Source organism: Colletes gigas, unplaced genomic scaffold (assembly GCF_013123115.1).
Source record: "Colletes gigas isolate AHSC1104 unplaced genomic scaffold, ASM1312311v1 Colletes_gigas_Sc00026, whole genome shotgun sequence".
NCBI classification, from domain to species: Eukaryota; Metazoa; Arthropoda; class Insecta; order Hymenoptera; family Colletidae; genus Colletes; species Colletes gigas.
Window position 1 is genome coordinate 47,039 of NW_025106655.1, and position 24,674 is coordinate 71,712.

Below are 24,674 nucleotides of genomic sequence, written 5' to 3' on the forward strand. Positions count from 1 at the left end.
ATGCTGGTATCCACCGGGGAACGTCCGCCACTGGTGGAGCTTGTGGTTACAACCACGGTGTTTCTCTCGGGCCACAGTGGGGGTAAAGGGTGTTTCCAGTAAAGGGGCCGTCGAAGTCGCACGAGGGTACCCGAACAGGCTGTTCCAGGTACAGAAGTGCGAGAGAGAGGTCTCGAGAAGGATGGCGCGGCCTTAGAGGGAGCAACGAGGACGGAGAGAGAGAACGGGCAAGCGATGAACGGAACAAAGTGAGAGGGCAGGTTCGTAAACGCCGAAATCGGCCGAGTTGCTCCTCGGCGGGAGCCCAGACCTTACTCTCAGTCCCGCTGTGAACGCAGCAAGGAACGCCACGGATGTTTCATCCTCCCTCTTCGGTGCGTTGGAGGACGTTGACGTGACTCGTGCTCCTCGTCATCGTCGTCGTCACCGTGTCCGTCGCTTTCCGTTGCCGTGATCGGACAATCGGAAACGTCAGTCGATTTTGAGCGAGTTCGACGCGCGACCGTGGACTGTCACGTACGCGCGATACCGGACTGTTTTCGAGGCCATCGGGAGAGCAAAATAATGTTCCAGGAACTGTGGGACTAAAGTTCGCGTAGTGTTCGTGAATTTGAGAATTTGGATCGAAGATAGCTGCTACGCGACTTTCCGGACAACAAGGATAACTCCGTAAGACCAAAATAAATAGACGGTGTTGGCCCGCTCGACGACAAGCAACGAACAGTGAACTCGAAAGATAGTGTGTCTTGCATAGACAGTGTACTTACCAGTGATAATCAAGTGCGCGGGCGTTCTTGTTCGTTCGAGCGTTATCATTTATCTTGTCGTTGGAACTTTGTAAACTATAGAAGGGATCGACGGAAGGACGCGAGAGATCCATGACGCGGTCCCGCACGACGTGAACGTATCCCGTTCTTCTGATTTCGAGACATTGCATCCCGTCGATCATAATGATGAACACTTTCCTGGACGTGGTTACCTCGCACCCTCACCACCTAGCCAATCTGGGCATAAAACTGTCGCCCGGCGGTAACGGAGCAACGGGAGGATCGACGGATCCTGGCGCAGGTGTGCAACCGGCCCCGGGCGAAGCTCCGTCCCAACAACATCACCACTTTCACCCTCAAGGCTACCCACCTCATCATCCTCATCCGGCCTCGCACATGGCACCGCACATGGGCCATCATATGAGCCATCATCCAGGATACGCGGCTCGCGACTTTCTGCTGCGTCGGGAACACGAGTTCAACGCGACCGCGAACCCGACCACTCCCGAGAGCGGCTTAGGCCTCTTTTCCCCGCTGCACCACGACGGCACGCCCGCGACGATGCAGCAGTTCCCTCATCATCCGAGCCAGCATCCCTTGGCAGCGAGTCACTACCCTGGACATTATCCCCAGGATTCGAGGCTGCCGCCCCATCACCAGTACTTGGGCGCGCCTCATCTGACGCCAGCCTCGATCCATCATCAGCAACATCCCGCCGTCAGTCACCCGAGTCACCATCCCCACGGCGCCTTCCTGAGGTACATGAGGAGCAATGGGACCGGCGGCGGGGTTCCCGGCGGCGTGCCCGGCGGTCAACGCCAGGAGATGTCCTGCATGTGGGTAGACCAGGACGCGCCGGGACCCGGAAGGAAGCTGTGCGGCAAACTCTTCAACTCCCTCCACGATATCGTGACGCACCTCACGGTGGAGCACGTGGGCGGACCCGAGTGCACGACGCACGCGTGCTTCTGGCAGGGTTGCTCGCGTAACGGAAGGGCCTTCAAGGCCAAGTACAAGCTCGTCAATCACATAAGGGTGCACACCGGCGAAAAACCCTTCCCCTGCCCGTTCCCCGGCTGCGGCAAGGTGTTCGCCAGGTCCGAAAATCTCAAAATCCACAAACGGACGCATACCGGTGAGTCACCATCTATTCTTTACCTTTCGATCGCGTTTAGTGCTCGTTGCTACTCCGATTTTATCCGAGTTGCGTCGGACAAGTTGACACGTACGTAGTATCGGTGCTCGGTCAGTATCGTGGTTACCACAATGTCGTTTCTTAAGGGTCGAGTCCCCAGGGGTAATTTCAAATATCGTATCGTTTAAACATACGAAACTAATAGCCCTAACTGCATTGGAAGATCGAATTTAATTTGTGCAAAATGTCACGAAGGTGTCTGTACCTTGTGTTTCGACGAGCATGAATTTTAACAATTCTATAGAATTATCGAGAAACGTCGTTTCTCTCGTAACATCTATCGAGCACTAACATTTATTGTGGACTAACTGGTGGAATGCTTCGAATTCCCTGGTATTATGCACGTCTGGCCCCTGTAAACCATGTCATTCACTGATCCGAATCAGCCCCGTGCCACCGATTCCACGAACGAATGGGTCGTAATGTCCAGAAATCTGGTCGAAGCATTCCTAGGCGATCCACGATCAGCCGTGGAACGGTCGTGCTCGAACGAAATTGCCTCCACGTAACGCGCGGTGAATCCTACGCCATGAATCACACCAGAATTCTTGTCGTTAAATGGATGGAGGGGCGAAGCGGTCGATTAATTTGAGAACGGTCACCTATACCATTGGACGAACAAAGAAGAGCAATAATCTCCGGCAAAATCGGTCGATTTCCATCGAGCGAAGGGTTGCTCTGGAGATGCATAAATAAGGCGCGCGAGCGCTTACTATCGCCGTATTTCCGTCTCGCCTCTCCTCCGTCCACCAGCGTCTTGTTTTGGTCGCGTCGTTTCCATCCACGAAACGCCCTCGGCGCCCTCGAGTCGTTTCAATATAATCAACCGACTCTTTACGATGACAAGAATTTTTCGGGGCGCAATTAAGAAATTACCGGGCCATATATCGTGCCGTTTTATGCCCGCGTCCCTGGACAATGTATTTACATACTTATATACGAACGACGACCGACGACCGGTGACCGGCGACCGGCCTTCGCGATTGGCCGGGGCCCGACGGATGAACGTCGGCCGTCTAACCGGCCAGGAGATGCTTTCATTTTCGGGGCTGGCTGCTGTTACGAGATTCCTCCGCGGACAGTCGCTACTAATTTCACCTTGTAGTTTTAATGTCAGTCGTGAACCGTGGCACGCGTTCCTTTTTTCAATTTCATTCCACTTCGGACTCGGATTCGGTTTTAACGCTGCCTCGTAAAACGAGCGACGCGCGAATCCATTACCGCGAATGCATCTGTCGCTCCGCCGCGTTTTCGTGATCCTCGACCGACTCTCAACATAAATGGCAAGCTTCAGTTTTACATTCGTGTGGTCCATTGCGCGGGCGAACCGATTCACGCCTCACCTTGCTCCGCTCTTCTTGCTTTTAGTGTAGTTATGGTGTCTGTTAATCGAGGTTAGGTCTAAAAACAGACTTTCACTGTATCTTGCATTTAAATATTAAACAACAATTCTAATCCATAGCAAGTACGCCTCTATATATTTTCGTAATAAAGATGTGCTGTAAGACTGATTTCTCCATTTCTTGGATCTAACGATATTCGAATGAACGGGTAATTAATAATTTCCGGTGGACTAGTTATTCCCTAATTTCTGGCTAGAAAGGTAATTACCAGGGAACAAGTTGGTTACAAAACTTTTGAAAAAGACGCGATCGATATAGCGTGTATTTTATTTCCTGTCTAGTTAATATCAGTCTGCACTACTTAACTCTGTAGATTTAATGAACTTACTATTTAAATTCCTGATACATAGATATTAAGCGTGAAGCATCTCTCATTTGATCAACATAAATTATTTCTACTTGCATAGAAACTCAATTATCGTTGGTTGGAAAAAATTTAAATAGGAGGAAGCAGATGTATCGAATCCCAGTGTGGTACTTTAGGATTAATTCGAAGACTGCCTTTTACATGTTGCATGCGTAAAGACCACGGGAACGCAATATCGTCTTGTTAATGACTTCGGATGATGAAATCACGTATTTAAGACCTCCAGCGTTTCCAGATTGCACGTATTTCCGTTCACAGGGATTTAATTATGCGCGCATCATCTAGCCACCCTTTGTATCAGTGACTGTATAACACGTGCGATTAAGTTTCGTTTGCATATAAAATATAAACTAGGTGTTGTCTTTTGGTTAGCTGTTGTTTTTAATAAAATAAGCAACAACTCGATGAAATATTTAACCAAGAATGCGGGACAAAGATCGACGATAAACGAGTTTATGGAAAACAGCGATGAATTTTATTGGGGAGGTATTGAAGTTTAAGTTTAGCCGAGAGAGAAATCAATTAAGATTCATTTAGTTGCGTGTCGGCGAGCGAGTAAAGCCCTCTTGCAACCCCTTTCGGAATAAATTGGCATTTTCAAAAAACGCTCCACGCATGGCTTGACGCTTTGTCTCCGAGCGTTCCCCGTTTCACGCGTGTGTATGCTTGCGCTGCCCCTTTATTACCTCCCTGTTTCGACGTTCTCGAGACGCACAAAGGCGATTCGAGCAGGAATTCTTTGTTTTATCATAAACGCGGAGGACAAATATTTTGGTTAGCGCGAATTAACCGGTGTTATGCAACAACTTCCGTGGACGGAAATTATATTCCATCGTTCATTCGAGTTTCTTCGTATTTTTACAACACGGAATCCACATAATTTTATCGGTTCAGCTCCAATCGAAATTGATATTCCAGTTCTTCACTACAAATACTACTCTAATCCCAACGATTCGATCGAATCTGTTACAGAGCTTCTGCGTTTCTGTTTGGCAGGATAAATAAAAATATGGATAATGTAATGTAAACCAGACAAAGGAAACTGAAACCTGTCCTAACTAAATTTTTATTCGAATCGTTATATGTACTCCTAACTGTTTGGCTAATCGGCCAAGCTCCACCGACGAACACGTTCAAACCCTCGTTTTCTCTATCGCAAGCGGGCCGGATCGTGCGGGCGCGCGATTGAAACTCACCGGATAAGAAGCGTTCCTATTAATCCGCAGATGCTACCCGGCGGAACGGTGTTAGCCATTAGGCATAAATTGATATGCATTATAAAGAGACGCGCTCCCTTCCTCCGGCTAAAGAGGGACGAGACGCGCAAAGAGAGAAGAGAAAAAAAATAGAAGAATAGCGTTGTAACACGTCGAGGCGATCTCGCGTGAGCGTGGTGCGAGCCGTGACGATTGGTCGGATTGACAATGGTTTCCCCCGACTTGTGCGCCATTGGTCAGGATTTTCGGAGGGTCAGAGACGCGTGGAATAAGGGGATGATACGGGATGAGTCGACGGGGGTTGTTGTGGAATAAGCGTTAAGTAGGGGCGAGCGTGTCGAGGATGGCACGGAGGAGGAAGGGGGTCCGTGCGAGTAAATGGCTTCTCTGGTGACGAAACTGAACGATTGAAAGTTTCCCTTCCTTCGCGGTTGTTTGCACAAAGATATATTCTCTATTCGCGTTATAGTAAATGAGCCTAACGAGACACTATCGCTCCCTTTTCAATGTTTCGCGATGGACGAATCGTGAGATTAACCCTTCGCAGCCAAATTTCGTTTAGAGTGACGCAAACGTTTTTAAATTTTTTGAGGAAGAACAGTCGTTCGTATAGAAAATAATTCTTGAAATACAAAGGGTTAACATAAATCGACTATTAGATTATCGATGCAAGAAGCGTAAGAAAGGAAAGAGAAGTGTCAGGAAGTGCGAGGCGATATTTGCTCGGCGAACCACTGGCAGGAAATCGTCGACGATCGACGATGCCGTAAAGCTTTTGGCTCCGTTCCGGCGAACAGTGTAAGTCTCTGGATAACTAATGGCGGTGTTCCACGAGATCGAAATCGGGATGCGTGATCAAACTTACGCGAGACCAATATGGAAAGCCAGAGACATTATTGCGATAAGCCTGTGACGTTCACAGAGTTACACTATATCGAAGTTTGAAATCTTTCTTCTTCTAACGTTCATTTTTTGTGTAAATTATTGTCTAAAAAATGTTGGGATAATTAGGTTAATAAATGAAGAGAAACACGAATTTTTCGAATTGTCAAAAATATCTTTACGCGTTTCGATCCAACAGTTTACGAACGATGACAAGACGCAAATAGTGCCTCGATCGCGAGATTATAGTACCGACAAGTTATCGAAATCTTTCTGTAAGGAAGATCGATCGATCGAACGAACGGACTCGCGTAACTCGATTCGATCGAGAGGTTTCGATTCGGAGATAAAACGCGTCGAAGAAACGATCCACTCGAACCGACGCGACGGTACGCGTACACGCACAGAACATTCTTTCCGCTTTCGGATACAACGACGACAATCATCAGTTGTCGGGTACTCACTTTTACAGTCATCACGTATTAACTGGTATAGTTTTAAATGCCTGTCCAAGTAAAACTCGTCCAGTACAATGGTTTGTTTCGTAAATCAACGTCGTTCGAACACCGGTCAAATTGATTCGCTCTGATTAACTTTGCGAATGTATAGCTTCTTTAAATTGTATTTTAATTATTAATCGATAGAGTAAAATTCGTATCGGATCTCTCTAATTTATACATCATTTGTCACGTTAATTTTGGAAATTCATTGCTCATACGTTCAACCAAGCATAGTGTAAAATAGTACTTCGATTGACCAGTGGAAAGTTAGTTAACTTCGTAAAGAAACGTCGAGGTATCAAATAGTATTTTTTGTACCAAGTATCCGAGAAGAGGGAGTTTCTGTATGAATTGTCACTGCGGGAAACGCCGTGGAAAAGCTCAAGGATAAGCCTGCGGGTCGATAAGGACGAGACAGTCCTTCGCGCCTGCACCTCGAAAAAGAGCCACCAATAAAAAACCACCCCGGGTTCTTGTTTATGCCACGGCTTTGTTATTTCACCGCCCACACCTTCATCGATCGACCGACACCGCGTGCTCGCTCATCTTCGACAGCGCGGAACGTGAAACAGGATATGGCTTGCCGGAAATGTGCTCTGTCAAGGCGTTTTGAAGGAAACGTGTCTCTGGAATCGCATTCGTTTCAAGGGTAACGGCTTTCCCGCGGACTCGTCGATAAAAAATTGTAACTAAAAGTAATTAAATGACAGATCTCTTCACTTGGTTTCGTCAAAATGAAGAGATCGAACAGCTGACACGGGAAATTTGTGAATCTTATTGTACGGTAGCCAGACGTTGGTAGCTCAAAGGGTCATTAAAGGAGGATTCATGCGTTGAAATCGGCGGCTCTGTTCTGGCTGCACCGCGGTGCTCGAGGGCACCAGACCGCGTATATTATTTGAAACTGATTTAGACTGAAAGATTTGTTGCAAACGCAAGCTGCCGGTAGTAGGCAGTGCCGCTCTTTAGCCCTCGAGGCACTTTCGGACCATCGTAACCGTCCGAACACTTAGCCATTCCTGACCATATGTGATTCAACCTGCCAATAGATCCTGTCTGCGATCATGGTTCAAAGTCGAACGACTCTATTCCATCGTGAACGACCGTATACTGATTTTGCACTAAAAATTTACCTTTTTACGCTATAAATTCACCGTTCTACAGCCAGTGAATTTAATTTGGAAAAGAGTGAATTTGGAGTGCAAAACTTGTAACAAAATGAAATATATTTTTATAGTCCCGGTAGTCGAAAAGAGAGGGCTGCGGTTAAAGAAGGTGTTCCATTCGCGTTAATAAATGCGAATTAGTAGGAAGGCCGTTCTCTCGTCCGTCGAAGCCGGAAGCGTCTGTTGATACAGTTAATGGTGCGCGTCGAGCTTGATAGACAAGCAATGGCGATCGAAACGACGGAAGCGACGTGAACGCAGTTGACGAGACGACACCGTTAAATACGAAACCCGCGATGCAGCTTGATAATAGATACAACGGCTCGTTTGATTGGCTTCTACAAAAACAAAACTGGTTAATTATTGCGTCGATCCACCCTATTCGAGTTGCGTCCGCAGCTTGCCACTCTCGTTCAGTCAGCTGAAAAAATAACGAGGCTACACTCTCTCTTCCCTCTCCGCATTTATCGATCAGTGAGCAGAATCGTTTTCTTTCCGATGTTTTGTTAACGTAACACGTATTTTTACACTTTGACGTTTATTTTGGTACGTTTTCCAGCGAGTTTATCGTATCGTGGAAAAATTAGTCAATTGTCTGTTCGGTCGGAGTCGAGGAATCTGAGTCAGGATCGCTCGAGGATTCGCGACTGGTCAATTTCACTCGATAATGATCGTTCGAGACGAAAATTGAATCGCGACGCGATGAACCTTACCAAGAGGGTGCGTGTCTCGTGTTATCGGCAGTCGTAATTTTTAACGCAAATCGTTTGATCGTTCATGAGAGGATGGCTGAAGAGGACCTTGCAAGAGCGCGTGGTTGCCTCTTGGGGAGTGGGCTGAATGAACGCTTCGCGGAACGGTGAACGTGACAAACAGGTTTCTCATTAACGTTCTACAGTTTGACGAGAAGTCTTCGAAACCGTGCGACGCTAATTGTCAACGAACGCGACATGTGGCTACCAGAGTAAGGATTCCGACGTAACCGGTACGCTCCGGGTACGCAAATCTGATCTTATTGGGACGCGATTTTGGTCACTTTCCAAGTTTTAGTAACGGTAAAAGATCTATACGTGATCCAACGTCACATCCCAATACGATTACAGTTCATATGGAATCCCGTAGAAACGATTATTTATCATTTTATCGTCGAAGCAGCAATGTCCAATAAAATGGATCGATTCCACGTAAATCTTCGCCCACGTACGAACTTAATTTTCTGGTCCAGAGACTACGATATCTGTCATATAGATTTGCTCTTTTAATACCCGGCAGGAAAATGCAGTTTTGGTAATACGTTTCTGCTAACGATCAAAACTCTTGGCACCGGAAGCAGGTTATTATTTTATCGGTTAGACGTACGGTTACATTTTCCCTGGAAAGCGGATTAAATCCGGCGTCCGAAGCACACGTAATCTGTTATCGCGAGGGTTTTCACGTGCTGACGTAAATGCGTAGGTGCAATGGAGACGTCGAAACAACGGGGAACGGGGCGAGAGGGTGGAAAAAGAAATCAAACATTTCTGGTTATCTTCCGCGTGATGGGCCGTTCGACAAGAAAATAACTCCGGTCTCTCCCTTCCGCTCGAGATGAACTTTTTCTCGTCCCTCCTCTCTTCCATTTCGATCGTTCGACGTGGCAGGAGCGTGGATTACAGACGAGAGTGACTGGCGGCGTTGGGAAAATACTGGCGAGAAATTAAACGCTGTTAAGTGACCGCGTGTTATTCTGTTTGCAGAGAGTGCGTTGCCATCCTCGAAAAAGTCTGCTCGCCCGGGGTTTACCTATAATCGCTGGTCCGCTCTGCCGTTAACACGTGATATATTTCTCCGGTTATTTAAGCAGCAAAGATCTCGCGTTATATTAAAAATTTCGAGCCTCCGAATCCACGAGTTAAGATACAGATCGAGAGGTCCGGATACGATTCTACAACCCTTGCGCGTATTAAAAATAATTTAGGATCGATGGAAAGAAAAGATGATATATTCTAACCAAACAACGTCAAAATTAATAACAATTTGTTATTTTTAAATGAATTTTTATGGATATTTCGGGCAACGTCGTCGACTTGAAGGGGGAGGGGGGCATCTTGGTCGAAGAGGGCCGTTTACCTATCCTAAGAGAAGCAACAATGCGACGATCGGGTAACCGAAGACGGGGTAAATCATTCCGGAGTTGGTTCGGCGGGTTGCCACCGCGGGTACGGTAGCTCCGAGGGAATAATGCGTTTCGCCGCGCGCTAAAGACAGCCGCGATACAATGACGATCATCGAGAAAATATCGAGTGTCCGTAACATTATACTTTTGTGCCGTTTAAATGGCAACGGCGTCGAACGGGGGACAGAGCAGAGCGACTCCCGGGGCTCGCACACGATTCCACTTGCCTCTTAGGGGCGGAGAGACCTTGTGGCCCCGCACCACGCGCTTCTTTCGCGCGTTCCTCGATGCCACGGGACACCAGATATCCGGATCATCGCGTTCGGGTTCGCGAGAACTTTCGAACTGTTCCGAGCCGCAGAGGGGAAAAATAGGCGTATCGTTTACGATACCCGGAACACGAGAAACCCACAAGTTCCTCGATTTTCGGTGTCTTTCTAGTTTCTCTGACGGTTTGCTAGTGTCGAGTTCCCACCTTCGCGCCTCGAAACTGGAGCAACCTTTTTTTACGGTTTGCGTGTTTCTCGGTTCCGTGATACGAAGAATATCGAATCGAATCTCTCGATAGATGCAATTATCGGTGCACCGTATCCCTTGCTTATCCAAACCTGTTTGCTGTCTTCGAAGAGATTTCGACGCGTCAGCGGGGGTCAAAGGTTGGGTCGAACCGTGTCGTCGTTTCGGTTTGTCACTCGTTCAGGATCAGGATATGTTTTTCCCACAGTTCTCTTCGTCAAATCTCACCGAAGACGCAAAAGTAGAAGAAGAAGAGGAAGAAATAGAAGAAGAGGAGTACGACGACGAGACGACAACAACGACGAAGGAGAAGAAGGGTCGAGCGGTTGTCTCCGTGGTCTGGTAGGAAAGGTCGAAAAAGGGGGAGAAATAAATAAAAAAAGTGGTAGCGTAAAAAGAAGGAACGAGGAGAAGAGCGGAGAAAACAAAACGGAATTGCGGCCTAGCTGCGGTGGATGATTTAGGGGGCGAGGGTCGCGGGTCGAGACCGGACTCTGGAATGTTGGACCCTCTTCTCTCTTCTTCGAGGCCCTCTCCTTTTTCATCCTCGACCTCCCTTCGATTTCCTGTCTCACTCTTTCTTTCCCTCTTTTCCTCCGCGTTGAAATCACTGGCGGAGGAGGATAAAATGATAAGGGACAAGGATAACGGATAGAACATTTACATAGGTCGTTAGTGCGGGCACACGCAGAGACGGTTTCGCGTGTACCAGCTTCGCCGGATGGTCCTCTTTACTTTTGGCACCGATTTTGACGCTCCTGAGACCACGATACTCCAAATTTGTTCCGGATGGTAATTCGACATAGTACGTAGTGGTCATTTGTGCCGTCGTGTCGGGTCAAAGCGTTTTCTATTCTCGAACCAAACTACCGTACTCCAATGTTTTATCCATGAATTCTGCCAACCCGATGTCATCGCCTACTTTTTGTAAGAATTTCGAGTTCCGGGGGGTGCGTAGAGGATATTAAAAAAACAAACCTAGCGGAATCGAAATAATTCTTGAGAGTCTGGAGTAGGCGCACATACCAGGAATACCGAGAAGAGGTATCTCAGGAATGCCACGAATCTAGTTCGTAAAGAACACGCTTATCTGGATCGCGTCGGAGCGAATTATTACTGGAGGCCGGGTCAATTATGTAAGTGGCCGATGCCGAGCATAATTTGTCGCTGGAGGAATCACGAGTTAGCCATTCAATTAATTGTACGGTAGGATTAAAAAGTCGATGTTCCACGTACGTCCAATCGGAGAAACACGAAGAGCAGGCAACTCGTTGCGTTCTCTGTCCCACGGGATCCTGGAGGACTGACCTGAGAAGGGCTCGTCAAAAACCGTAGTAATACTAGGACGTCTCGGGCCAAGTTGGGCCCTCCACGGTCGCGTCGTATTATAATTTAATTTCGTAACTCGATGCCGTGTGCCCTCGGACGGAAGAATTATCAGAGGCCGTACGGCACATTATAATTTTCTTGTACGAAATTCTGACACGCTCCCGACGCGAACAGTCGAAGAACCAGGGGTTAATGGATTGCGTAACGTCGAGGCGTGCTCACGAAATCGCATGGCCTACGGCCGATCTTGGAAAAATGTTCAACGAATCCCCCGTTGATGAGGGTTCGCTTCTGGAAAGTACGGTGTCAAGCGAGAGATAACGATCGAGCGAGTTGCTAGTACACATGTTAAAATCGCTGTTGGCGTTACGTGAATTTATGGTCTGTTGCCGGCACAATGAGCAGAATGGGTTGTTAGCAAAGCGTAAGAATCAGTCGGTACCGCGTATAGATGCCGCAGATTGCGCATTGTTCGCGACTAATTAGGATGCTTTACCCGGAGAACTGTGAAACGCGTAGCGAACTGTGAATGAGGATCGAAGAGCCAGCTGGTCCGTGCGAAGCTTGCGGGGGAATCGCGAAACGGTGTGAAAGGATTACTATGGGAATTTAATTAAGAATTTATGTGTTTCAACCGACTTCTCCGTGCAAGAGATGGAAAATAATCGCGACTTGGTTCATAACAATCTTCACCGATCTCTCCTTCTCCCGAGTGTCTTACCTTAATTTTTAATTAAGGGTTCGAAAATCAATTTCTCTTTACTTCATCTTAATACCCGATAGTTGGAGAATACGTTCTGTAAGAACGTGACTTTTTTCACGAGCCTAGTACATAAATCATGTTGCACCGTAGCAGGACGACAAATAATTTAGCACGGCCAACAATGAGAACGAAGCCGAACCTCCAAACGCAAAACATTAATCACTTTGGAGTCGCAAAAACGGTTTAAGGGAACTATCGCGCGTCGGACAGCGAAAAGTTGCGATAAATAAATTTGCAGCATGAAACGACACGCGAACACGCCAACGGCGTATCAACGACGAAAAGGCTTGTGTCGAACCGACGCGAATAAATGAGGAGCCGGTGGAAAGATTGGAGCAAAGCTTCCGCGTTTATATTCTTCTTCGAGTAAACGATGTTTTGCGAGACAAGATCGGTAGATGGAAAGAGCGACGTAGATACGATCAAGAGTCAAATAATATCCGCTGCAACATCAGTGTTCTATATCCATTTGTCACTGGCTAGACCAATTACCGATTACATTTTTTTTTTATTTCTCAGGAAGCATTTATACCGTAGTCATTGTGCACGCGTCGTCGCTTCGTTTACGAAGGACGTTCGAATTCTTGTCTAGATATTATTATTATTATCGATTTAAAATTATACAAGGGGGACGATCGAATAACTGCTGGGCATGAAATATGACCTTAAATACAACTAGACTGCGGATCTTCATGCAAATTCATATTTTTATTAATAAAATTAATGAAATTGGAGCTTTGTAGAGTGTTGTCTCAACCCCTAGATATAATAATTTGTACCTTACTTGAAGTATTTCTTATATTCTTGCATATTAACTAAATTCCGTAGCTTTTTGGAAATTAAAATTTCCCATAAATGCTTAAACATCCGCAGTCTACATATAACAAAACACTGATTCAATGTTATCGATGTAAGTTTCCTTTTTTTTTATATTTAGCCTGGTTTGTGGTGGGTGTAATTTGGTTGTTGATGAAAAGTGGGCGAAAGAGGGATAGTAAAAATGAGAAACGTATCGAAGGATCCACGGCCGTTCGCGTTATATTCACGAAGAGTTCTCGGGCTGTAATGGTTTCGATGCGCTCGGACGCGCGCGCGTACCTGTCCGCTGCGCTGCGCCGTGCCAGTGCGTGTGCCCGCGTGCACAGCTATCCTTCATGCCCTTTCGCGTGTTCTCCTCGCGTCGATGCACGCACACGCTGCACACGGTGCACACGGTGCATTCGCGGCCCTATCGTTGCCACGTAGACGTGGGAGGGTGGCGAGGGCCCAGGCCACGCACGGCTCTGCACACGGGCGTGAATTATGCCTCGCGCGAGATGTCAAATTGCTCGCCATATCGTAAAATATACAACTCCTCGCGCTGTGGGAAACATTATGTTCTCTCCCACTCCACCGCGATCCCCATCGGTCCGATCCTTCCCCCGTCGTTCACCGATTGGCCCCCTTTCCTCTCTGGACGAGCGAGCCGGCCTGGCCCGGCCCGGCACGGCCCGTCCTGTGTCTCTCACCCCTATCGAGACACTCGAGGATCTCGCGATTTGCCGGACGAACGCGTCCCGAGATTCCGTTTCGGGAGTTGGTCGTCTCACCGGTCCTCGATCGCTTCCGGCGTATGAAGTTTCACGACCCTTCCGGCGTTCACCGACTTCCGTGGAAAACGACACAGTAAAACGCCCGATGTTCTTGAATTTATTCCCGTGGTACGAGTTTGCACGTCGAAACATCGACGGTTGCGTTTCAACCCTTGCAATCCACAAACCTTCGTTAGTCTTTTCTAACATTTAAACGACAAGCTTTCTTGTATCCCTTTGAATCCTCGATCGAGTAATGGATGATAGTACGCCCACGGGATGTACGGGATACAGCGGTCTGGAACGCGATCTGATTTAGCAATCTTTACGCCACGCCCTGTGTCTAATCGTTCGAGCAGCCCGGGTCTGTTCATTAATAAGCCTAAAACTGGCCCACACACGAAAAGGAGCCGAGAGAGCGGCGCGTCAACTCGGAGAGATTCCTCGGGCGTCTCGCAACCAAACGGCAGAACACGCGGTGAACAGAGGAACAGGGAGAGAGAAAAAGAGAGAAAATTAAAAAGGGAGGTGGAGACGAAAGTTCGTCGACGAGATCTGGCCAGCGCGAGAAACCGTCGAATCATCGACAGTCAATAAATACCGATCGATCTTGCGCCAGCATCTATTAATGACTAAACGTCGGCTAACCAAATTAACCGTGACTAAAGCGCGTTTAATTCGGCGTTCCACGATCGCTGGCAGCATTGTTTTTGATAGCGCAGCCTTCGCTCGAGAGCTAGAAACCGGTCGACGATAATTTGTGTTTTCGAATTAACGTCCGCTCGCAGTCCCCCGGTGTCCAAACTGCGCCTACTTTTCGACTGGATTTTTACCAAGACGAGGCTGTAAGAATGATTTAAGGCGACTTTGAATTATTGCCCGGCGCGGTCTCGCTAATCTCGTCGGTTAAACGAAGACTGACACTCGGTTCCCGTCAATGTTTCTCGTTTCTCACGCGATTTAATCCGTTCCAGCGAATTGGTAAATAGCGAATAAATTTACGTCCTCGAGGCGTAAGATTCGCGGTTACCCCGTAATTCAATGTATCTTGCTCTCGTTCGTCCTTCCTTGCCTCGTCTTCCTTTAATACCCTCCCGACTATCCGCGGCACGAGATTTCCCGGCTTAATCCTGGACGCGCGTAAATCACGAACTTTTCTTGACACCCGCGAGGTCACTAGTGACCACAGCCAACGTAGGGGGAGGGAACTTTGGGTCTTAATTTTGTTCCAACTCTAGCTCTTTCCAAGTTCTTGAATTTCCATTGAACCAGACTTTGGATCGGTCCGATTTCCAAGTAGCATTTCCGTGCTCGAGTAAAAGTTTAGCCTCGATATTAAATTGAAAATGTAACGCAGAAAGGGTGGCGACACAAGGAACATCTAAACGGAAGAACCGTCGAGGGTAAGGACGACAGCGGAGGACCTAAGTAGCCGTGTACGCGTACGCGTCCGACCAGCACTCGAAACACAATTCGTTCCGGTTCTCGAAACCTGAAATGCTAATCTGCCGACGTTCTCTTTTGACCGATTACTCCCTCTTATTCCCTCCCCTGGCTCTGTCTCTCTCGTTGTTCCCCTGTCCCGCCCTCGGTGAAAAGTTTTCTCGATCGGCGTCGCAACCTTTCGCCGACTCGAATCGAGAACGAAAAGTTCCTTTCGGAAAAATCTTGGGCCGCGGACAATAGTGGCCCTAACAAGCGAACTGGCCGTCTCTTTCTAGCCCGTAGGGTTCTCTTGCGCTTTCGAGCTGGCTCTGTGGCTCCGCTGCCGTTTAGCACCGGTGCACAAAGATGTGCGACAAAGCGGGTGAACTTGGCCGGCGTGCAGCCCTCTTTCGTTTCTCTTGAAGGGTGGGGGGTGGAAGGAGAGATCTTGGCAAACTGGGTTCGGCGGAATCTGTTTGCTGTTTTCTCTGTGACCCGTGCAAAAGTTGACGAGACTTTCAGTGGTTGTTGAATGGGGGGATAAGGGCGCGCACCTAATACCGTGCACCTCAATGCCGGGCTTCGAGGGCCCTCGAGCAGTCGCTGTTTGTGTACCTGTGCAGGGAGGGACCACGTTTCGATATTAACGTTCAACTGGTTTGGGAACCGTTTACCATCGGGATATCTGCTCTTGGACGAATCGTTAGATCGGACCGTGAATTTTTAAAACGCACACTATTTTTTATAACTAGATCAATGATCCGTGTCACGATATTCGATCGTACTATTTAAAAACGTGTCTTGAATCGATACGATGCAAGCTTCTCGATTTTTATTCTCGTAGGAGAGGATCCTACTACGCGAAACGCGACGAAGAGTCCGTGGTGCCCGCTTCGCTGCGAAGATATTCAATTATGGTAGATCGGTGCAAAGATACGCGGCAACCGTGACAACTATATACGCGCGGGTCAGTGTCCAAAAAAATGCCACCTTCCACGAATAAATAACGCGCGCTTTGCATACGGGGGAACACCTCCCTTCGCTCAGGGCCGTACGGTAGCCTGGAAAAGAGTCGATTCGGATCGCTTGAAAATCTCCTCCTAGACGCGTGTCGTTCGCGATCGAAGATCTGTGAAAAGTTTCGATCGAGGCATCGATTTTCTGGCGATCGGTTCCGAGCTGGAGCCACCGTGGAACCTGGATCCGTAGGTTTTTCTGTTTTCTCGCGGGCAGCCGAGCAGGACTCGGGCACACCGACCCTGGTAACTCTAGATGGGCACCGACATACCGTGCCCATGGCGCCCCTATCTTTTATGCCGACAGTTTCAGAAAATCTCCGAGTTTGATCTGACTCCTTGCTGGAGGGACGAGGACGGAGGGTCTCGTGCGGGAGAAAGAGAGAGTGGAGGAGGCCGGGGGAGGGAAGATTAGTTGCTAGCGACAGCAGCAACCGCAGCAGCAACACGTGTGCTCCACGGTCCAGAGTTTACATAAACACGTATAAACGTCGTGTAAACCGGCGCGCGAGAGGAGAGGCCCTCTCCGCTTTAGTCCGCGCGAGCCTGTGCGAGTGCCTCGCAACGGTAGCATCCCGACTCAGATAACGGCCAAGGATATACGACTCTAAACTGCACCTACGTGCAGGACACCGGGCTACCGAATTTTTCAGAAATCTAGATTCCACGCTGATTTTTCGGAACAACGTCCGAGAAACGGACCATCGGACCGCGCGTCCAACGGGCAAACAAATCTTTGACTCGTCGACGACGAACCGTGCGAAACTCTATCGCGAATGTTGATCGATTATACGGTGCTGGTATTTAAATATTTAGAAAACGTCGAATTTAAAAGTTTCGTTACGAACGATAGTCTTTCCGTGGGATGCGCGGCCATCAAAGTGTTAAAAGAGAAACAATCCCGTCTCGGTTCACCGGTAACGTCATCCGGTGTCACTCTCCATGATCGATCCTCCAACGTTCGAAAGTTATTACACCTTCCTACAAGAAACATCTTCTTTCTGCCTCGATCTGATAAGAGAGATCCAGATCTCGTCGCGATTTTCCAAACTCTTTCGAGATCGATCGGATCAAAGGGTCCGCCTAGTTTCAGCAAGACTTCATTCGTGCCATCCTTTTATCTTATCTGGACAAGATCTGTAGGTGGTGGTTCGACTCTACAATAGAGATTCCCGGTCGAGTATATCATCGTAAGGTGTTCTCCTCCTCGAAAGGTACCAGGCCATAGCCATCGGATGTGCAGAGGAACGAGACGATGCGATGGAAAGAACGGTAGAGAACGGACAAACACTCGAATTACCTCGAGAAAGAAACATCTGCCGATGGCGCTCTCCCTTTTGGAGCCAACATGGCGGAATGATCGGCGCATCAACCGGTAGTTACGTTTACCCACGGATTTGCGGTTCTTTTTTTCGCCAACCTCGAGCTTTTCCCCTGCTTCGACTTTTCCTCCCGTTTTCAGCGCCTAGGCTCGCCCTTCCTTGTTTGTCGACTCACCGCGGCGGAAGCGTTTCCAGGCCGGCTGCTATATACATCCTTGATTCCTTCGGCCTTTTCCCAGACAGGTTCGCGTGCTTTCGAAAAAAGAATCCGTGTAAATGGAAATCTACTCGCATTCATCTTACAGACCCCCCACCCCAGTGGTTGCTACCTTTATTAAAAGAAACAATAACTTATATTTTGCTTAACGTATAAGTTAAACAATTAAGACTACATTGTTATCAAAAGTAGACGTCGAGTTTCTAACTTTTAGCAAATTACGTTTAAAACGTTACGCCACGGTATCGTCGAAGTTTAGAAGAACAAAAGAGTAGTAAAATACAAACGCGGAGGTCTGTTGCAAAAGGCAAGAATCGTGATGCAATCAATTGCGCGTACCAGACACTTCCATTTTCGGCCACGCGATGATTATCCAATCACGATCTGCCGGGCCAGCCGATTCTAATTCCAGCCGAGCCCCAGTGTCCGATGTTCGTGCAGCTTTCATTAAATCGCGACGTTCACGTTTCGATCCCGCTTTTATCCCGCCACGGAAAGCTCATCGATCATAAGCGGCGGCGCGCGATCGTCCGATCTCGAGACTTTACCTCTCTCTCTTTCTTTCTATCCCTCTCCGTCTCCTTCTCTCTCTCCGTCTATCTCTCTATCTCTATCTACGTCTCGATCTCGACTTTTGCCACGAGGACAAAAATCACGCTGGAGGCGGAAGGCAAGAAGGGAACGGGACGCAGAGAGAGTGAGAGAGAGAGAGAGAAGGATGGCAGGACGGTGCAATCAATTTACAAAACGCGAACCTCCCCGACCTTATCTAGATCCAATATCTCATGGTCCTAATCCGTGCCAAGATCGATCTCTCGCCGACTTCTCGGATCTTATCGACGCCGGCCGGAATCGACGCGCGGCCAACAGGGGATGATTTCTCGGTTTTCACTAATACCGAACGTATAACAAGAAAATTATCCACGCGAGAACCCTTCGATAATGGAGGGAACGGTCGAACAAGAACGAAAGGGAAGAAGGGGGCTGCCCCCCGAAAGGTTTCCCAAAGAGTGGGGACGGTTTGGTTTTCTGGTACGGTTCTTAACAATGTCGGATGGCCCGGGACCTGGTGGTGTCCTCCTCGAGTATAATGGTCGCGAAAAATCATCCATTATCCTTCGATGGACGAAGAGAGAGGGAGGAGAATCTGAAAGCCGACACAATGGTGTACGCCCATATATCACTCCGGAGATTATCCGAAAACTGCAGCTCAATGAGTTTCCTACTAAGAAGCATTCAAGGAAAGATGGAATTCTAGATTGCTTTTATACTGCCTCTTCAAGGTGCGAACCGTATCGGCGAGAGTCTGTGTTCGGAACTTGGCCAAGACGGAAGTGTATCGATAATAAATCTTCCGGACCTGTATACTGTACAGAACGAACTTCGAATTTCCTTTAAACGTACGTTTCACTACCTCGATTCCTTCTTAAGCTGTTTCATAAATGTTCGTTGATAATTATGAACAATGGATCAAAATAGCATAGACGATTGGAGTATGTATTTTCTGTATAATCAAGATCTTTTATTAAGTATATTAATTGTCTCGTTAGTCCGTTCTATTTACACTTTGATTAGCATCGATATTTTTCCGATACGATCGTTCGTACATTATCGTTCTCTATTTGGAAAATATCCGGATTCGGGAACAAGCGTATCACGAATCTCGAAATACGTTTATAGATATTGGAACGCACACGCACTGTGCCCATGTACTCCTCTCTCTCTCTCTCCTCTTCGAACCCAGCCGTAGCCAAAACGATTATAATAACTATTTTATCCGGCGCGGATCTGGGCCATTGTGCCTCCCCATTCTGAAAGTCATAACACGGTGCCTACACTGCCCTTCGGGAACTGCTCTTCGAGGCTCCCTTTTGGCTGCACTACACTATAAACCTGGTGCACCATGAATCTTGAATTTGTATACGCGTCTGTGTGCGTTCACGTTTCTCCTCGACTCGTAACTGCGCACTTTGGTGAACGCGTATATGCACGACCGTATTTTCCATCGGTGTACACGAATGGATGCTAGGCTATTCGTAAAAAAGTGACAAATTTTCGTCGTACAAAACCTGTAAATACGTCTAGAAAAATTCACGATCGTCTTCCTGATAGATTTTCACCCGTTAACGACAGACATTATCGATATCAGCCCCTTCCCACGCGAGATCTAAAACAATTCCGATGAAACGCGTCTACGTATATCGTTCGATGATAAAATTCTCATGAAATTCTTGGAGCAGATCGAAAGTTCTTTCCAGTTAAGTCTCCCTTAGAGAAGAATCCCGTGGAGTACACGAGGAAAGGAGAGCCGCAGGACGGTGCGTCGGTTGTGTATCGAGGGCTCTTTCTATATGCTCTGTACGCACACGCGTGCTTCTCCTCGCGCACGACCGTCGGGGGCAATATTTCACGGCATATTGTTGCCATCTGCACACGCAACCCCGCGCGCACGACAGAATGCACGACGTAGGAGAGACGCGAGCTTTTATTTATCTGCTATTTATTTGCCAACGTGCTCGCTACCGAAGCGGTCCCGGCGGGCTCACGACCCTGCCGGGGACAGATTTGAAAAGTTATTAATCGTCCCGTTTTTGGAAGGAGCGCGCCAGACCCGGAGACATTTCTCCTTTATGCCGAGTCGGGATAACCGGGCGTCGTTGGCACCTCGCTCGGAACCCTCGTTTCGATTGCTTCCAGAGGGTTCCTCGAGGAGGTGCGAATCGGTGGGTGGCGACCATTCACGCCGAATCCATGTTGTTTCCGGAATACTTGCCACTTGTAATTCCATCGTTCGATTAATCGTAGAAAATCTTTTCTTCGGAGGCAAATTACGACGCTCGTTGTACAGAGCTCGCGGAACCGCCGCGTAGGCGGTGAATAGAAATTTTTGCGAAACGGTTCGTTCGCGTTCGATTCGCGTATCTGTCGCGAATTGCAAACATTGAAACCTCTCCGGTGGTAGCGAGCAAGCGAAGTTGAAGCACAGTCATGTGAAACGTCAGATAAGGCTGCGACACCACGCGCGGACCGCTATCTTTCCAGGTTCATAAATATTTAAGACGCCTTCTTATGACGGTGCTGCCATAAGTACCCGCAGTCCACGTCCGAGCGATTTAAATATAATCTGCGTGGTGGTGATACGTCACGGGAACATGGCAATGTTATCGCGCTTTTCACACGTGAGATGAATAACGACGTTGCTCCGCGCCGGTGCGAAAAGTTACCGCGCTTCTTTGTCGTTATTTGCGCCGACGTAGACTTTTCACGCGATACGACCGATCGCATTAATAACTCGAACTAGCCTTTCCTTCGCGGGAAAAGGAAAAAAAATGGAGCACGCGGCCTGGTAACCGGTAACGACTAGAGAATGCAAACGAAAGGAGAGGCGAAACGAGCACGCATCGTTTTACTAATATTAGCCTAATGATGCTAATGTTGTCCACCTTGTAACGTTACCCATTTTTCTATGATTTCTCTGCGACAATGGTCGATAGTCTATCATCGAGTGTATTTCTAGCGGAAGACGTACACAGAAGAATGTCGAGGGATTTATTATCTCTCAGTTTGATCCTGTTTCATCTACGATTACACTTTACAATCACGTTGGCCGATCGTGTCCGCATCGCGAGCATCGAACGAAAGATTTTTAAGCACAGTTACGAATCGGATGGAAGCAAAATCCATCTCGACGGTAAAAAAGTTCCTCCGTACTCGCGGAACACACATATCCCATTCCAGCGGATCCCCGTTTTTACGTTCCGCTAACGCGAATTTCAAATTCAAGACGCGACTGCATCCCCCTTTTTCTTTCACCGTCAGGAACGACTCGGGCAGGGAGGGAGAAAGGACGAAGTTGGCCACCATTTTCCCCATAAAAAATCCGCCAAGTTTGCGCTTCCTGTTCGCGCGTCTCCGCACTTCTCGGAGAGAGCGCCAGGAGGAAGTCCCGGAAAAGGGAGTCTACGGCCAGGGAGACAGAAAGAGAGAGAGAGAAAGGGAGCGAAGGAGGGGGTGTGAGCCGACGGTAAAATATATTCCAGTCAACTTCCGGTGGAAATAAATAAGAGTCACGCCACACGGTCTCGTTGCGCCCCGACGACGGCGGCCATTCGTGTGCAGGGGACCTTATCTCTCGATATCTTTGCTCTCTTGCCCTAGGCGAAGAGGAACCACCGGGAGAGAGAAGCGTTTCCACCGGTGCTCATCAAGATATCCAGAAATCACGATGAAACGCTCCGCGATACGATGTAATCGCGTTCGAGCCGCTATTGTAGCTCGCGAGTCCCTGCGAGCTTTTTCCTCTCTAAGCCGGAGAAAATATTTTTCCTGTTGTTTCCGTGTCTCGGCCCTCTTTCCGGCCCGCCTTGGCTCTTCTCGCGCGATAATCGTAACCGCGCGTTCGCAGGCTGTTCCGGTAACGAGCCGCGGACCCTCCGCCTTCCCGGGACTAATTTCAACCGGAAAATAATCAACGCTTGCATCGATTAAATAACAGACACGATCAAACCATCGCTTAGGTTTCTTTCGAACGTTAAGAACGTGTTTAGGTAGGGTGAATCGTACACTCTGGCTCGCATTCAATTATCGTTCCTCGACGCGAGCGAGCCGACTGTATCGTCTCAATTACCAAGTCATTAATTCCCGTCTTCTTTTTTCAGGAGAGAAACCGTTCAAGTGCGAATACTCTGGCTGCGAGAGGCGGTTCGCGAACAGCAGCGATCGCAAGAAGCACAGTCACGTCCACACGTCGGACAAGCCTTACAATTGTCGAGTTTCCGGCTGCGACAAGTCCTACACCCATCCAAGCTCGTTGCGCAAGCATATGAAGGTACGTTTGCAATCTTAAAATCCTCAGCAGCTTCTCGACCGGCCGACTCTGGGCTCTGACCACTTAATGTCTAGCTTACATTGGTCGTATCAAACAATGACACGCTCATTAAAAGCAGTTGTTATCAGTGTTCGGTATAAAGGCGGACAGCGAGGGTCCAAGAAGACCCAGGGTTGATCGGTCGAATGCAGTGTTAAACGATCGCAGCGTGTCGTTGGTGTTTTCGTAACTCCGCGGACAATATCGAGGTGTATCGGGTCCGCGTGTTCGCCGTTTCGTTTCACGCTAGGCGAAACGCTAGTAGACACGAGGCGAGGTAAAAAAAGGCTTGTGGGAAGAGACGTTACCGGGTGGGTATCCCGGCGCATGGTTCATGCACGAACGGCCACGGAATCTTAATAGGAAATTATCCGTGGCACAGAGAGAAGACGGAAAGAGAGGCAGAACCGTCCAAAAGCCAACTCCCGAGATACGTGCGCGATAGGTTCGTCGGATAGGAACGAGCACCTTTCGCTTCTCCACGCTTTTCGCCGGCCGTGATTCGCGGAAGGCAGTCGTCGAGATTTGCTCACTGAATTATGAACGAAGGACCAGAGAGAGAGAGAGCAAGAGAGAAAGATGGGAAACGAAGCCTTGATCCCCGTCTCCCTGATCCCGGCTTCTTCGGTTCAGCCAACGCGCGCTCCTTTTGCTCGTGATTCCCTTGATCTCAGAAGCGATAACTTACGACGATCAAATACAACTAGCTGCGTTTTCTTTCGGTTACACGTCCCGACGTATGCCGTGGATCATCCCCGCGGTATAATTCCACGGCTCGTGGAAAAGTAAATTAAGACCAACGAGCCAGAATTTACGGACCTCAACATTCGAGGACATCGCGTCGGAAGATCGATGCTTTTCGAATCGTTCCATAAGCAATCGATGTGACCAACGTCTAGGATAGTTTTAAAAATCTCGGGAATTGCAAAGGTTGGATCGATCTGGTTCCTAGTTTGGAAATGCATAGGTCCTCCGAATCTATTAACAATTAGCTAAAATTCTGCTAGCAGCTTCCTATATTGGATCCTCGAAAGCCCACCTCCGAGAAGCCGAAGAATTTCTACCCCTCGAGAACGAAACTCGAGGGTTAGGAAATTTCCTGTTCGCGTCTAACGTTAGGCTCCGCCTCTTGTTCCAGGTGCACGGCATGACCCTGGGCGAGGGCAAGATAGGAGGGGGCTACGAGAGCGAGGGTGAAGAGAGCAGCAGCAGCGGGGGTAGCTTATCTATGACCGGGCATACGGAGTCTCCTCAGCCGCCTCCGGTTGTCCCGACAACGACCACGGCCAACCCACCGTCGAGTCATCTTTCGGCTCGAGGTCCAGAATTGACGGAATGGTACGTCTGTCAGCCGCCGACGGTCGGGCCTCAGCACAGTCCGTTGCCAGGGCCTCCGCCGCACCATCACCTTGGTCCGCATCACTTCAACCCACTGATGCATCACCAAGCAACTGCCTACTAGTTCCTGTCGGGAACCGACGATCAGCAGACCAGTTATTCCAACGAGATCCACGCTGCGTCGATCGATCTCTATAGATGTTCGCGTTGGGCCACGTAGGATGACGTTCGACTTTGAGCCGACGTTTCATCGAGAGAAGCCACATTTTCGACCATTCGGAAGCTTCGTACGCGACGCGAAACTGACCGAGGGAAAACCTGAATCGAGTCGAAATAAAACAGTGCCTCGTTTCGATAGTTTCGGTGCGGGGAGACAACGAGCCACACGGAGTCTTCGATCTCGAAACGACAATGATTCTCTTCGTCGAAATTAAGGAACTCATTCTGGGAAGTATGTACACGTTAGAGAATACACTCGCGACCAAAGGTAGAACGAAATTGACTATTCGTTAGTCTGTCATTAGTATTTATTTTTACTTTGCCCGAGTCGGAACCGTTCTGCTGTTTCTATCAGGCTGGGGGTATGGCATAGCCCTGGTTTCCGTCTAATTCGATAAAAGGAACGAGTTCGGGAATCGCTTCTTCATCGACGCGGCGA

At 48.4% G+C, this 24,674-nt stretch overlaps 1 protein-coding gene across 1 annotated transcript; it reads left to right on the plus strand.

Annotated features, from left to right (window-relative positions):
• Positions 1-950: 950 nt before the first annotated feature.
• On the plus strand, positions 951-24,291 carry LOC122401619 (zinc finger protein ZIC 4-like). Its single transcript, XM_043403856.1, has 3 exons — positions 951-1,902; positions 22,470-22,639; positions 23,817-24,291. Exons 1-3 carry the CDS (start codon positions 951-953, stop codon positions 24,138-24,140), a joined length of 1,446 nt encoding a protein of 481 aa, XP_043259791.1. The 3' UTR covers positions 24,141-24,291.
• Positions 24,292-24,674: the final 383 nt, after the last annotated feature.